We start from the raw sequence: 15,709 nt of genomic DNA on the forward strand, positions 1-15,709 counted from the left end.
GTGGTTAGGGCTGTAATAATCCCATAGCCCAATATTTATATATATTTATTATATATATATATAATCCAACAATATTATTAATTATTTTGTAATACCTGTACATTGGGGAGATTTAGCTACACTTCTCCAGACCCTTCCCGGTTGTGTTCATACTGTGCACATGAATCACGTATACACATATTATATCGAAGACTTCGAGGTGTACCACGAGATATTTAACGTGTAATATCGTGCGTAATCGCAAGTCTGACGACTGTGGGACACGTTTTATTACTGTAGGGTGACAATTTTCAGAAGAAAAAACTGGACAGTTGTTACTTCCCCCTTCCCAAAAATTGTTTTTCAAAACATAATTATAATAACTACAAATATAATACATTTATTTTTAAAAATTAGATGACTATTAACAACCAAATAATTTACTTTTTATTAATGTATAATTTAAAAGTAGGTACATAAATTGTTACTTATCATAACTGATTCATTTTTTTTTAACTATAAATAAGAAAAATAATTTACCAGTTTCTTCATTATTCCTGAAATCCTTTTTCTACACTTTTCTTCTTTTTTTCTTTTTTGTAATATTCTTATTGAATTTAAAAATTTTTGATGCTTCAAAAGAAATTCATAAAATTGTGAACAAGTTAAATTTTTAAACTGATTTTTTGCAATTAATTATCAACCTTATAGTTTCGTTGTATTAATAGTTTATGGTGTTTTGTATTTTTTTCAACAATTTAAATTTTTCTTTTTTTATAAATATAATGTTATAAAATGTAAAGAATGGAATTAGAACGGGACTATTTTCTAAAAAACTTCGCAGTTTAATATATTTTACAAAAATACAAATTAATAATACGAGTATAGTACGGCAAGTCGGGTGAATAAGAATATGAATAATCAGGATAGATAAAACTATAAGTATAAACATTTCGCATAAAATTAAAATATTACTTCAATGAAAATGAACTTTTCGGTGTACCGTATCATACGGTTTTTACGGTATAATACGGTATACCGTTCGTACGGTTTTTACGGTATACCGTTGGACATAAACATTTCCGAATACCGGTTTACCGATACGGTCAGCACCACGGGTTGGGCACCACTGGTCCATGCTACAGATCGTGCAGAGTCATATTTACTGTTATGCGGAATAGGCTACTCTTCCTATGGCCTCCTTTTTACGGGGTCTCGGATTTTTATGATCTCCTTTTTCTTTAGAATACAACTTCTTTCATCGTATGGAATGATTATAAGCATAATATATATATACGAGTATTATATAAGAGTCAGCGTGAAATGTAACAATTTTTATTTTCTCCAAGAGCTTCAAAATACCTAAATCGGGCCCCGAACACGTGTAAATGCGTGCATCAACAGTTAACTAAATCCAGATATAATCGTCAACGTTGGCTAGTAAACGTCTTGGGTTTTTTTTTTTCCATTATTAATTGTTCAAAATTCACTAATCCGCGATGTGCAGTAATTGAAGTACGGTCAGCGTTCACCGACCGCGCGCGGACATTCACCGGTAACAAGCGCGCGACCGTTCGAGGGACGAAAAACGCCGGTGTTGTCGACGAGATGATGCCGGGCCGTCCGAGAGCGGATTGACGCGTACCGCAATATTGGCCGCGATCGGACGACAGCAAGGACTCGGCGATTGCACCTGTGCAACGACGATTTCTCGTCCGCGGCGTACGGCGGTAACGTTACCGCGACGACGACGCTGCGGCAGCCGGTGCGCGCGCGAACAACCGCCGCCCGACGCGGAGCCGTGGCGCGAAATGTCGACGACGGACCCGACTATAAATACGCGCGGCACCTGGACGCGTACGCGCCAGTGACCGTCCGACCGCCGGTACGACGAACGAACAAATTCCCAACCGGTGTTGCCGCCGTCACGTACACATACGCCACGCACACACACACACACACACCGCGGAACGCAGCCGAGATTATCATGTCTCTGATCTTCGATAAGAAGTACAAGCTGGAGACCAGCGACAAGTTCGACGATTACATGAAAGCTCTAGGTAAGTGGTGGACACAACGGGAGGTGTTTAAAAAAATGTTTCCATTAGTGATTTCATAATGTTATAAAGAATATTACGATATTAATACCTAAAACAATACATATACGAGTAATTTATTTTTGTACCATCGTCATTATCACACGATATAAACTAATGCTCTCTTTCTCTGTACCTACATTCGAAGCAAGTCATTTTTGACTTTTGACGCCTCCCCCACCACAAAAAAATACGCCACTATTAACAAAAGGATCGTAAATGGAAATACGAAACGTGCATTTGTATGAAATAGTCGGATGCAATTATTAAAAAATATTTATCGAACTATCATTTAACTCGCTGTGAATATACTGTTTTAAAATATATAAAAACCTCGAAAACGTTTTCGTTTCAACATAAAATTATTAAGATTAGGTACATGATTTGAAGTAAATATAAAAATAAATAATTTGAACCATTTACCCTGCTTGTTCTTAACAAAAAAATAAAAATAAAATTGAAAATTACTGATGGCGTACATTAAAAAAATTTTTATCTATGATTAATGTTCAACCATCATAAGCATTCACTATAAAGTAACGTTATCCTTTTTTTTACATGAATTCCTTATATCTTAAATATATAGAATTTATAAGCTATATAGATTCATTTTATTATTATTATATGCCATTATTCTTTTTTTATGTTGATAAATATCATAATCTCATACTTAAGTTTTTGTTGAAAATATATCGTATATAATTAAAACACCATTTCTATCAAACATTTCAGTAAAATCTATAAATAGTACGTGTTGTTTAGTGGCGTGGTGAAGGCTTATTCGAGAATCAGTTGCTTTTGAGATTTTTAAGGGTAGATGAGTAGTATATAAACTACAACTATGTAAGCTTATATGTTTATTCTAAAGTATTCCAACTAGCAAGTGTCACTTTTATTAGATAGCTACTCAAGTATAACAATACTCCAATTTCAGTGATTTTCTTGTATTCTATTGGTAAAAATAATGCATAATCATTCAGTATCACATATCTCGTAAGAACCATTTACAAACTGTTACACCAGAAATGTATTCTATATGTCTAAACCGACATATTCTTGCACCATTTACTGTTATAGTGGCAAATCAAGCAACCACATATTATGTTCTAATAAGCGATAACAGAAGTATCGGTGTTGTAGGCATTAGGTTTCAAAAATATATCACCGAACTGCAGAATCGTGTTTCAAAATTATTGAACGTTCTTTAATGTTATTAAAATATTTAATCGTGTTTCATTATGATTGTGAATTAAGAAATAATAAATAAAAATCGGTTAATTTATTTGTAATGTCTATCGTAAATTTTAAATTTATTTTTCGACGTTTTTAATAACTAATAACTATTAATTATACATTATACTATTATTACTACCTGCGTATCTTATATGCATTAAATTGGCAAAATATAATTTCCCCTCATCAACAAACAACAATAATTGATTTTTATTAAAAATGTTCACTTTACTTATGCATAGTATGTTACAACTTTCAACTTTTAAAGAATTTAAAAGTAATATTTAAATACGCATTATAAAAGTTACACCATTTTAAACGAAAATGGTTCGTTCCACTTTGTACCAAGACAAAAAAAAAAATGGATTTTAATTTATTGGTCAAAGCTGATAAAAATTTAATACTATATACTACTGAACTATAATACTTTATAATTATTTTGATAACTTAGTAAAGTACAAAATATATTCTATAAATTTAACAAAAATTACGAAATTGAATAACTATAAAATATATTCTTTGTAAGACATTAAATTAAATATAATTTTGTTTTCGGAAAAATAATGAGTTTAAATTCCAATACCATGTATAGTATTATAATATCCAAATATGTATATTCTGTATTATGTATATTATATATATATAATTACATCTAGTGGTATATATCGTTAAAAAATTATCTATAATACAATATAAATAAACTTTTTTTTATTGTTTAAGATACAAGTACAATTTCCATAAAAAGCGTATAGTCGTATTTATTATTTCAAATATTATATTTTATTTTTTAATGTAGTAAAATATTTTGCTATTTTAATAAGGTATACTGGCATACGTTATTTTATAAAATACATTAACAAGTTACACATAAAAAATTATATTTGTATCATAAATTAAAGTAATTTTTAAAATAATAAAATAAATTCATTGTCATGGTTAATGTTTTAATGGTGTGGAACCACGTTTGACGTAGTCTGGGTACTGCGTAAAATGATTGGATATTACTTCCTTATTCTATTTTTGCTTATGTCCATTACCTTGAGCATGTCAAACAATTATTTATTTTTTAGGTTATACTTTATGATATATATTATTATTTCTATTATATTCATTTGAGCAATTATGTAAGAAGAATTACGTGTATAAATGTTGTTATTGTTTTGGAACAGCCTTGAGATTTTCCCTTATTCTCAAACTACTTTTTGGTACTATGCACATCTTTCTATTTAAAAATAAGGGTGTAGTACAGTTTCCAAATTAAATATAATTTAATTTTTTAACCAGGCAGTTGTGTATATGTTCAACTGTCATGTTCTATTTCAGTAAATAAAATATATTATTAAGAGGACGTCATACCCGCATGTGTTGTCTCCGTCTGACATATGTATAATATAGCAAATTTGCGTTCAGTGATTCAAATGTAGTGATGTTAGCTTTAATATTATATTAAACTGACCTCTAATCAAAATTTAAGGTAAGAACGTTGTCTGTGTTTTGTTGGTCGGATTTTTCCGATATTTTAATTTTTTAGCGAGTTATGATATTTTTTTAAATGTTATATTTCACATACGTATAACAAGCTTAAAATATCGGAAAAAACCGACCAACAAAACACAGATAATGTTCTTCCCTTAAAGTTTGATTATAGGTTAGATTACTCTAATATTAAAGCTAACATCACTACATTTGAATCACTGAAATTGTTCGCAAATTAGCTATGTTGTACGTACGTCAGACGGAGACAACACGTGCGGGTGTGACGTCCTCTTAACCTTTTTCAAAATACTTATTTTATTTTCTTAAACAATTGAAAAACACCATATTTCAAAAACGTCTAATGGAAGTGAACAAACGACAAAGGTGGAACTCGTCGTTAAATCGTTTTGAGTCGAACATTCAAAGCCGGCTCACAACAACGTCCTTGAATATAATTTTTATTTTACTTTCTACATACTTTCTGAAAATCTCACGTAAACATTGACCATCAAAAGAGTTTTCTCGTAAAAATTAAATGAATCATAAATTATTCGAACGTTAGTATTAATCGAACCAACACGAATATTATTTCCACTTTCCAGCACCAATATTGTATTATCGACAAAAATATAATTTTAATGTTTTCCACGTTTACATTATTTCTCATTTACAATGTTCTTATATTTATTATTGTACTCAAATAAATCGGTATTAAACAGCAACAACAAGAGAAATTCCAATGTTTTTAATTGGCGCAATACTAATATATCGTTTCCGCGTTAATAGCTTAATTACGATACGATATCGGTCTGACAGTGCGCGGATTTTTTTTTTTTTAAAGAATACCCAATCAAAGACTAATAATTATAAGCATCGGATCGTTTAATCGTAATACTCGATAAACTTTTACGTTTATGTGCACACGTTGGACTTTTGAATAAGTACTCGGTCCACAGTCAGTAGTACAAAAGTAATAATCACGGTCATTAAACACTTCGGCACGATTTACGGTCCGAACGTTACGTATAACTTTGACACGTGCGCGAAGAGTAATCTATATTATGAACAACATATTATTATTATTATTGGATTACGATACACGCGTACATACGCGTAGGCAAAGTTCTAAACGGGGAGTGTATTTAAGGGATGCGAAGGGGCCCCCCTTTAATCTATATTTAAGGAATCGATTATATGTAAGATACACATTTCAAATTTTTTTTAATGTGGATCATTTTATAACGAAATCACATTATGCGCAGCTGTGAATACTGAATTGGGCTTTTCGTCGGGTGCATACTTAGTTGAAAATCAAATAAAACACAAACGTAACTTTCAAAACACAAACAGGTGTTAAAAAAGAACTACACAAAAGTCGATTCTTAGAGAATCGACTTAGTGGATCCGGCATTAGATTAAAAAAAAAAACCACAAATATTAAGGATTCACCAGATTTAAATATGATATTACCAAAAATTTTATTGGTAAATTTTGAGCCTGATTTAAAGAAATATTTGAGTCGCTAGAAGTAAGTCTAAATACGCCCCTGGTTCTAAATCTATAAGACGTTTTCAATGGGATAATTTCCCTGTGCACTTGAATTGAAATAGGCTCTGCGTGGACCCGCAGTGGCACGCGTTCCTCTGACCTTTGGGCACGGGCGAGCGAGTGCGACGTGCGTACGTGCGTGCGCGTGACTTGTTTGCTCGGCATAACCTCTGCACAACAATAACGGCGTCGAAAATACATTATAATAATACGCAGACTTCTATACTAACCAGATAAGGTACTTCTGTCATCGCGTGAAGCTTTACAAACGATGACGCCGTATTCTAATTTTTCCACATTTTGTTTGATATATTTTTAGTTTTGTACATTTTGCAATATCATTTACATACTTAACACTAATTTTAATCAATATTTTTGCAATTGCAATACTGAATTGTATAATTATTGAACAATACCAGTATCTTGTGTGGATTACGGATGCTCCAGTATTATTTTTTATGGGCGATTATGACCAATTCAGTATTATTAATATTCTTTATTATATTATTGGTTTTATTGTAAGAAAATTATTTAAAATTATTGTTTAACACGTTTAAACAATTTTATAAAAAAGTCAAGTGAACCATAGTCATAAATATTTTTATTCCATATTAACCGATGTAGAAAACAGAAGAGGATTATTAAAGAGTTCGAATAGGATTTAGTTAAATAGATTGGAAACTTGTTAATAAAACTAACTTGCTGTTTTATTTCTATTACACGTATATTTGGCTTTTTTATAAAAATAATATCTCAACCAAAAATTATGAGTGTAATTTTTATATTTTACAAAATATGATATGTTCAGATGATACATTTTACGAAATCATGGATAAGATTTAGTATCATTAATCTGTAAATAATATGTTTAAAAATACGATTACATAATGTTGCCAAAGCAAAAACCCTTAATTGTGTTTAACTTTTATGTCTTCTCGTTTATTTAAATTTGATTTATTGAACAAATAGTATGAATAGTACCCAGCAAGTACCATTTAATATTCTTTTGCCAACCGAAAACATGGTGGATGTATGATCCATTTCCAACGATAAATGCCGTGAGTAGCTCATCTATTTGGTCTGTGTAATAATATCAGTACGTACTGTTCTAACGTTTAAATACTGTCGTCGTTTAAAAAAAACCGCTCCGACTCGTTATTGTAACATACGTGTACATACGTGTATGCGCGTATTGTAAGTGTTGTAAGGACGATAAATGATTACGTGAGACGCGAACTAGAAATGCTCGCAGCGGCAACGTTAAACTGTGCGAGTTGGTGAAGATAAACGGAGCGACGACCGGGAGCCGATGGAAAACGTAATACGGGACCGTGTACGTGTGTACAGCGCGTAATACGAGCAGTCCTGGCCGTAGTACGTTCTCCAGTACCGTTGGACGACATCGCGTCACGCTTCCGTACCCGTTCCGAGGCGCTGCCATCCGACAGCGACGTAGAATAACATTTTCGTTTTCCATCTCTGCCGCCCCGGTGCGTTCGCATAGTACATCTGTACCACTACCCCACTATCTGTACAACACGTACGTAACGCGGTCGTGCAAGCGTCTTGCCGGCGAGGAGATAAATCAAAAAGATCCGCAGCACCGTCATGGAAGAGTTTTTGAACAAAAAATACAAGCTGCACTCCAGCGACAAGTTCGAGCAGTACATGAAAGCTGTCGGTAAGAGAACTATATCGTCGTCGCGTCGTCCTCGAGGACGGGGCGTTGTAACACGTAAACAGTTGCATTGGTACGTCCTGGCGACGGGATTTTTTTCTGCCGTTTCGTTACAGCGCCGATGGCGTTTTTTTTTTTTTTTTTAATTTTTTTCAAAAGCATTTTACTAGTATTCCTAAGATATTACGTGCGCGCACGTCATTTTTGTCTGACATTCCGAGGGCGCTGAACGAGAACGACAGGAATTTTATCGAACAACGATGATCCATTGTAGAGTACAATTAATCGCCGTGACTGATAAGTAGTATCAACGCAACACGCGAGTACCTCTACAATTTCTCTCCGCGCCCTTTTAACGATTACTGTTGCCGCCCGGGCCGTGAGCACACGCACCAACACAACTGCTCGTATTTACGTGCACGTCCCCCTCCACCCCCGTTCTGCACAGCTCGTACTGACGTGCAAGTAGGTCACGCGCACACGCTCGTCTCTACACTTGAACCACTCACACTCGACCGATTTTTTTCGAAATCCCTTCGTCCTTTTAATGTACTTCCGATCGAAATGTCTGTTTTGTTCGTCGATCTCGCTTTCTCCCCCTCCTCCAGACAATCTTTTTTTATTCCCATCTTACGCGTCGCGTAGTATAATAATGAAATGTAAAGATGTGAATAATTTGAGCCTGGTAGACAGTACAAAAATTAGTCTCTACAAACGCGCCAGTTAGCCATCCAAATCGAATATTTTTCAATAATTTCAAGTCCATTAAATCCAGTGTGATGAAATTGCATCGGCCTTTCTGAACGACTAAAAATTAAATACAAAATCCATCCGAGGTCACCCTATATATTCATATATACACACGAGCACGATTGATTTTCGAAAAAGATCGATTGTTTTCTCCCAGTAACCACCACCTTTTATCGACTGCCAACATTCCGAAGAAACCACAATACTTTATCTAAAAGATAATAATCGTTACCTACACGATAACATCACTTTAAATACCATTCGCATATAACACTGCTTATATTAAATGTAATATTAAATTACATTCGTAAAACATCATAAATGTTTTATATTTATTTATATGTACGTATATGGTTTAATAAGTTTAATTATTTAATTATACACCATTACCCCACCCCTATCACTCTAATTTCGTCGTATTTACATATGCCTGCAGGAAAAATGTGTTGGAACATGAGTCAGCGGCATTTTTAATAGATTTTCTCGGTTGAGACATATAGTTAAAAACATTAACTACATTATTATAATTATATTTTACGAGTGTTATAATTATAATACATACATGTTTCCATTTAAACAAATCCCAATTAATGTATATTATTTATTCGAGTGATGATAATCGCTTATTTTTTATTCTAACGTATTTCAATAATTTGATTAACATACATAGAGACGTATAGATGAAGAATATAATTAATTTTAATTTCTTACGTTTATCTATTTAAAACGTATTGTTCAGTTTTCAGTTTTTTACAGCCATATCTTATAATTTCCAAAACGTTTTGAATTACATTTATTACGTTATTATTATATTGTGTGTAGTAGTTGACTCTGTACCATTATTGTTTTGGAATGCAATCAATACAGATAAATAATATATATTTTGTTGCATTAACACAGAATATTATTATACAACATTCATACATAGCACGCGATCTTAGAGCCGTATAATATTTAATTAATGTAAAGGATCGACAAGAAGGAAAAAAGTAATTTTAGAAAGCGTAACGGTCACAATGTGTTATTCTGTAAATTTACTGCGCACTCGCTCTATTTAAAATTATAATTTTTTCACAGTTAATCTATAAAATGTATCATATAAAAGTCATTCGTTGATTTAATATTTTTTTTAATAAAAAATTCTGTTGAATGTTTATATGATATTTAAGAATTATTTTTATACGATAAAAAATGAAACATTTACTCACGTAAACGCATATAATTACAACTGTTTATTTTGAACATGGCTCAAAAATGAAAGAATAGTTTTTACTTTGAGTCGGAAAAACCGAAAACGGGTCATCATCACCCATCGGCTTATTGAAAAGAAGAAAATGTATTGTACGTATATATATGTAGCACTCATATTTAAATACTCGTTTTTCTACAATTCGATTATAACGGATTTCTTCATATACAGTAGAAATCACTACAACGAGCACCGCTTAGAACGAGATATTATTTAAAACGAGAAAAACACTAGGTCCCGACATAAGCCCATATGGTTGTATGTTAAAATATACGTTTACAACGAGTATGATTATAACGAGATATCGACTATAACGAATAAAATAAAACGAACTTGACTAACGACCTTCCAGTTATTAAAAACAGGGACCTGCAACACAAGAACTTTTGGCCATAATTAATTGACATTATAATGATAATCATTGACATATTATCTTTAGATCTTTAGTTGTGTAGATAATAGATATGGATAAGGTACTTATTAATAATCCATATGATTTCTACAAATTCTGGTGTTCTCAATAAAAATTACAAATAGCGTCAGTTGTGTGAAGACTTTCACCATGTCACATCGTCAATTTATGTTGGACGAAAAAATAGGTATAATCGGTCGTTTAAAAAATGGTGAGAAAAACAGCATAATCGCAAAAGAATTTGGCACCTCTTGGTCGATGATTTCAACAATATGCAAGAATCTGGATACGTTGAAAAATATGTTTCAAACCATGTCACTTAAAACAAAACGACTGCGCATTACACAGTATAAGGACCGCGAAGAAGCTGTAATAATAAGGTTTAAACAACAACGGTGCACAAATGTGCCTATAAGTGGTCCTATTTTACAAACAAAAACTGACCAACTGGCTGAAATAATGAAAATAGAAAATTTCAAATGCTCTGCATCTTGGATTCAGCGTTTCCGACAGCGGCACAACATTGTTTTTGGCAAGATCTCAGGTGAGTCATCTGCAGTTAAAACTGAAATGTGATCTAATTGGCTGGCTAAGGTTTGGCCATTCCTTCGAACAGGTTACTGTGATGATGAAATCTATAATGCCGATGAAGCAGGCCTTTTTCAAATTAACTCCCGATAAAACTCTTCGCTTCAAGGAGGAAAAATGCTCGGATGGAAAATTATCCAAAGACAGAATAAGTTTTAGTGGCAGCCAATATGACCGAAACTGATAAAAGAAAACTCCTTGTTATCGAAAAGTCGAAAATCCCTCGGTGTTTTAAAGGAGTTTCATCACTTACAGTATTTTATGAAAATAACATCAAAGTTTGGATGACCTCAGCAATTTTTGAAAAAACTCTTAATTATTGGGATGATGAGTTACACCATAAGAAAAAAAAAATTCTACTGTTGGTGGACAACTGTGCAGCACATCCATCATTGTATTTGAAATTTATTAAACTTGTATTTTTGCTCGCCAACACTACTGCTGTACTTCAACCGATGGACCAGGGCGTTATAAGGAACATTAAAGCTCATTACCGGAATCAGTTGGTACTCAAAATGATTGAGGATATTGAGAATCAATTAGAATCAAAAATAACTGTTTTGGATACCATAATAATGCTGGATAAAGCTTGGTGTAATGTAACATCGAGGGGAATTGCTAATTGCTTTCGACATGCAGGTTTTTGTGACGTTACGACCGATACTACACAGCTACAAGTAAACAATGGATTGATTAATGACATCGATGAGGACTACGTCCAGATTGATGACGACCTCGTAACGTCAGAAATTTTAACGGATGAAGATATAGTCAAAAATGTCATAGTCAGCCAACAAGTTGAGCCAGATAATGATACTGATATCGATGAGCTTGATGATGAGTTTGAAACTGTGCCATCAATATCCGAAGCTCGTGCTGTGTTGAGGACACTAGGAAAATGTTATTACGCAAAATATAAGAGTACAGATACTAAAATAAAATCATTGTCTTTGTTAGAATCATCGATCAACACTACATACACGAAGCAAAGTTCAATCAAAGATTATTTTAAGAAATTAAATTCAAGTGTTTTATAATAATTATGTTTAAGTAATATGTATTGATAAATAAAGTATTGAATCTCCAATTATAATAATTAATAATAATAATAAATAAATTTATTAATAATGTATATAAATTCAGTATTAATCTCGATTATAAGTAAAATAAAAAAAGTCGACAGTTTTATTTTTATATTTCCCGCTTTTAACCGGTTACAACGAATGCTCGTTCTAACCGCATATAACGAGCTATCGGTTATAATGAGAAAAACTGACTGGCCCTTAAAACTCGTTATAACCAATTTCTATTGTACTTATATTCATTATTTATTGGAGCAAAACGAATATACGAGTTTTTTTACTTATACCAAATGTGACTATGGCTTAACTTTCTTATTTTTAATATTTCTTTGTGTAAAAATCGTAATCGAAATTTTTTTGCTCACTTATCATGATTATCACGGATAATATGTGATGGAAATGAATCAATATTATTAAATTTCAATAAGTAACCAAATTCAAAAATCTGGAAATATTTGTGGATCTTTGAGAACTGTTTTAAACACTTGCATGAAATTAAATAACAAAAAAACAACAATATTTGTAAACACTAAAAATATATAAAGTTTTTGATTTAGTAAAATGTAATATTATAACTTTTAATCAAACTTTATTAAATGTTCTCATTTATCATAAATAATAAATTTGATAATAATTATCGATGGTTCAATTTTTTTTACTTTTGTGTTTGATTGTTAAAAAAACAGGTTAAGTTAATTGTCGTAATAAACAACTCGTTTATTTAATAAATAACTTCGTTTCAGAATTAATATAGTTTAAATTCTCGAATAAAATATAATTTGTTTAGATTGTTCAGACTTTAAATTTAAAATGTACAGCACATCACATCAAAAACTTGGGTCGGTCATACGTCACTTACATATTAATACAGCGCACTAACTAGTTTATAAGTTTGTACTAGTACACAGGTAGTTCGCATTGTGGGTCATAAAATGAGGAAGCTGTAGTATATTGATTCGACAATTCTTTCTATAAACAAATATACATCGGTAGTTAAAACATTTTTTTGTTTGACTTCTTTTAAAAAAAAAAAAAAAAATGTAAAAGAAAAAAATCTCATGTTGTAAAATTTGAATAAATTGTTTCTTTTGTGTTGTAATAGGATTTTATTAGAGAATATTAATGAGAATAGTGTAGGAGGCAAGGTCTAAAACGTTTATCTTTCACGAAAGGGGACCCGCATTTTTTTGGATTTTTTCTTTCTATTTTATTTTCTAATCGATCTGTTTTCTCGCTGCAGGTGTCGGTATGTTGACCCGCAAAATGGGTAACACCGTATCACCGGTGGTGGAGCTGACCAAAACCGACGACGGCAAGTATTCGCTGTCGTCAAACTCAGCGTTTAAAAACACATCAATCAAGTTCAACCTAAACGAAGAATTCGACGAGGAGACACCGGATGGTCGTAAAGTGAAGTCGACCATAACCCAGGAGGGTAACAAGTTGATACATGTCCAAAAGAACGACAAACTCAGCACCACGATCGTTAGAGAATTTCAGCCGGATGAACTGAAAATGGTAAAATCAAAATTCTAAATAAAAACCTCATCACATAATTACACGAAAATTAAACCGGTCACACGAGATATCGTCAAATATCCATGTTCTTTACGGATAAATTTGGCATATATGTCTTACACACTACATAAATATGTGAAACGCACTGTTACCCTAACAATGATTTGGTTGTCACATAATAAATTCATAGTAAAATTATAGTATCAGCCGCTTCCTACTATTATTAAAATTATTAATGTTAATAATAAAATTATTATTATAAAAAAGTATAATCATTGTTAAAATATATTATAATTTTACTATGAATTTACTATGACAAACAAATCAATGTTTTAAAAACCATGCATTTTACTTAAAATACGAGTAATTTAAAATAAACTTTATCGCACAATAATATATTACCGTACACGAGGTGTATAAACAATGTTATAAATTATAAATAAAAATTATTAATTAACTAACCAACACCAATTCATAAGGCCTACCACAACGGTTAACGACCAACCACCATTCAATTTTTTTAGTGGAGGGGTCGATTGACTCTTTTGACCCATAATGTATGCGTCACTGATTTCCAGCCATAAGACATATCCATGTTAATGATTTCATAAAATATTCTTACTGTTGTAAAAAATGCGCTTACGCCCCACACCGGGGCAAATTTAATTAGTATACCACATATCACAAGGAGCAATATACTAAGGGGTGGGTATCCTATAGTAGATGACCTTGATTGGAAGTATCAGATGTTGGTCGATATGTTTCTATAGACAACGCAACAATCATTAGTATCGTGTAAACGATAAATGTGGCCAAAAATTAAACTTCAATAATTTTTTAATAAAAATATAATACTGTTGTATCTGATTATTGTCACTAGTTTATAATTCGCACAATATTTTCAAGCCATAAAATACAAAAATTATTTATTCTATATAAATAGTTACAATTAATGATTCACCTGAATTTTATAATATTTGATGAAAAAACAGTTTAGAAAAAAAAATCCAACCTGTCTTATAATGCATCCGGTGTTCAATTCCTGATTTAAAAATGAAATAATTATATTATACGTGTACGACAAAAGTAATAGTTTTTAATAATGATGTATGTATTTTTAGGTCTTAACTGTTGGCGATATCGTTTGCACCAGGATCTACAAACCAGTCCAATAAAATATATATTATACTATTATATATTTACTACAACTCAGATCTTTTGCAGACCCCATCCGAAAAACTTGGTTAACTATAATTTGTGTCCAATTGTAATGTTATGATTACATGAACTATATTTATTTTATTTTAACTTTGGTCTACAGTGTTCATTACATTATCATAATTATTAATATTATTGTTATACATCCTTTATCCTTTATAATATAATATTTCTATTTGCGTGAACATAAATGTATTATTTTTATTTCTGTTCAATTCCTACACCAATACAACAAAACATGTTTACACAATACAATCAGAGACGTATTTAGAGTTTTAACGCCTTAATTACAGTTTTATTGCCACCCCTACATATGTTTTATAAGATTTTCAAGAAAAGTAATATTTATTATCTATGAATTTTACGCGATCAACTTTTGATAATATTATCATAAAAATAAAAATCGCCATAGGTCACTTTACAAAATCTTAAAATTTTTCGATTAACGAATTAAAATAAATGATGAATTAGGGTTACAAAACAATGTTGCCACCCTTAATTCAAAAAAAATGTGCCGCCCGAGGCAATGGTACTTGCTTGCCCTCCCCTAAATACATCCCTCTTTACAATCATAACTTAATGCACAGAACAATCAATTCGATTGCATATTCATGACGCAGAATGTAACGTTCCAATGTGTAACGAAGAAGATTATCGATATACGACATAATACTAATGACGAGACATATAAATGATGTGTCACTGCATTACCGACATGTGTGTCAGTCTAATCAAAACGTTATAACACGTAGACTTGTCACCGAGATTACAATATTGCAGTTCAGAATGAAATTGCTGTGCATTAAATTTAAACATAAGTTATTATCATAAGGGTGCGCACGGGGGTTGACAGATGTACCTGGGCACCTCTCGAATGTTGTA

General features: G+C 31.9%; 2 protein-coding genes across 3 annotated transcripts; both read left to right on the plus strand.

Annotated features, from left to right (window-relative positions):
- The first annotated feature begins 1,827 nt into the window (after positions 1 to 1,827).
- Positions 1,828 to 14,925, plus strand: LOC112692731 (fatty acid-binding protein, muscle). 2 transcript variants are annotated; one of them, XM_025567503.1, is made up of 3 exons: positions 1,828 to 2,039; positions 13,332 to 13,609; positions 14,731 to 14,925. In XM_025567503.1, exons 1-3 carry the CDS (start codon positions 1,967 to 1,969, stop codon positions 14,782 to 14,784), a joined length of 405 nt encoding a protein of 134 aa, XP_025423288.1. In that variant the 5' UTR covers positions 1,828 to 1,966; the 3' UTR covers positions 14,785 to 14,925. The 2 variants fall into 2 exon arrangements, with proteins under 2 accessions (XP_025423288.1, XP_025423289.1); XM_025567504.1 differs by lacking the exon at positions 1,828 to 2,039 and adding an exon at positions 7,703 to 8,013.
- LOC112692730 (tigger transposable element-derived protein 4-like) lies at positions 9,890 to 11,182 on the plus strand. Its single transcript, XM_025567502.1, has one exon. It carries the CDS (start codon positions 10,572 to 10,574, stop codon positions 10,995 to 10,997), a length of 426 nt encoding a protein of 141 aa, XP_025423287.1. The 5' UTR covers positions 9,890 to 10,571; the 3' UTR covers positions 10,998 to 11,182.
- Positions 14,926 to 15,709: the final 784 nt, after the last annotated feature.

Source organism: Sipha flava, unplaced genomic scaffold (assembly GCF_003268045.1).
Source record: "Sipha flava isolate LNK unplaced genomic scaffold, YSA_version1 76_pilon_pilon, whole genome shotgun sequence".
NCBI lineage: Eukaryota > Metazoa > Arthropoda > Insecta > Hemiptera > Aphididae > Sipha > Sipha flava.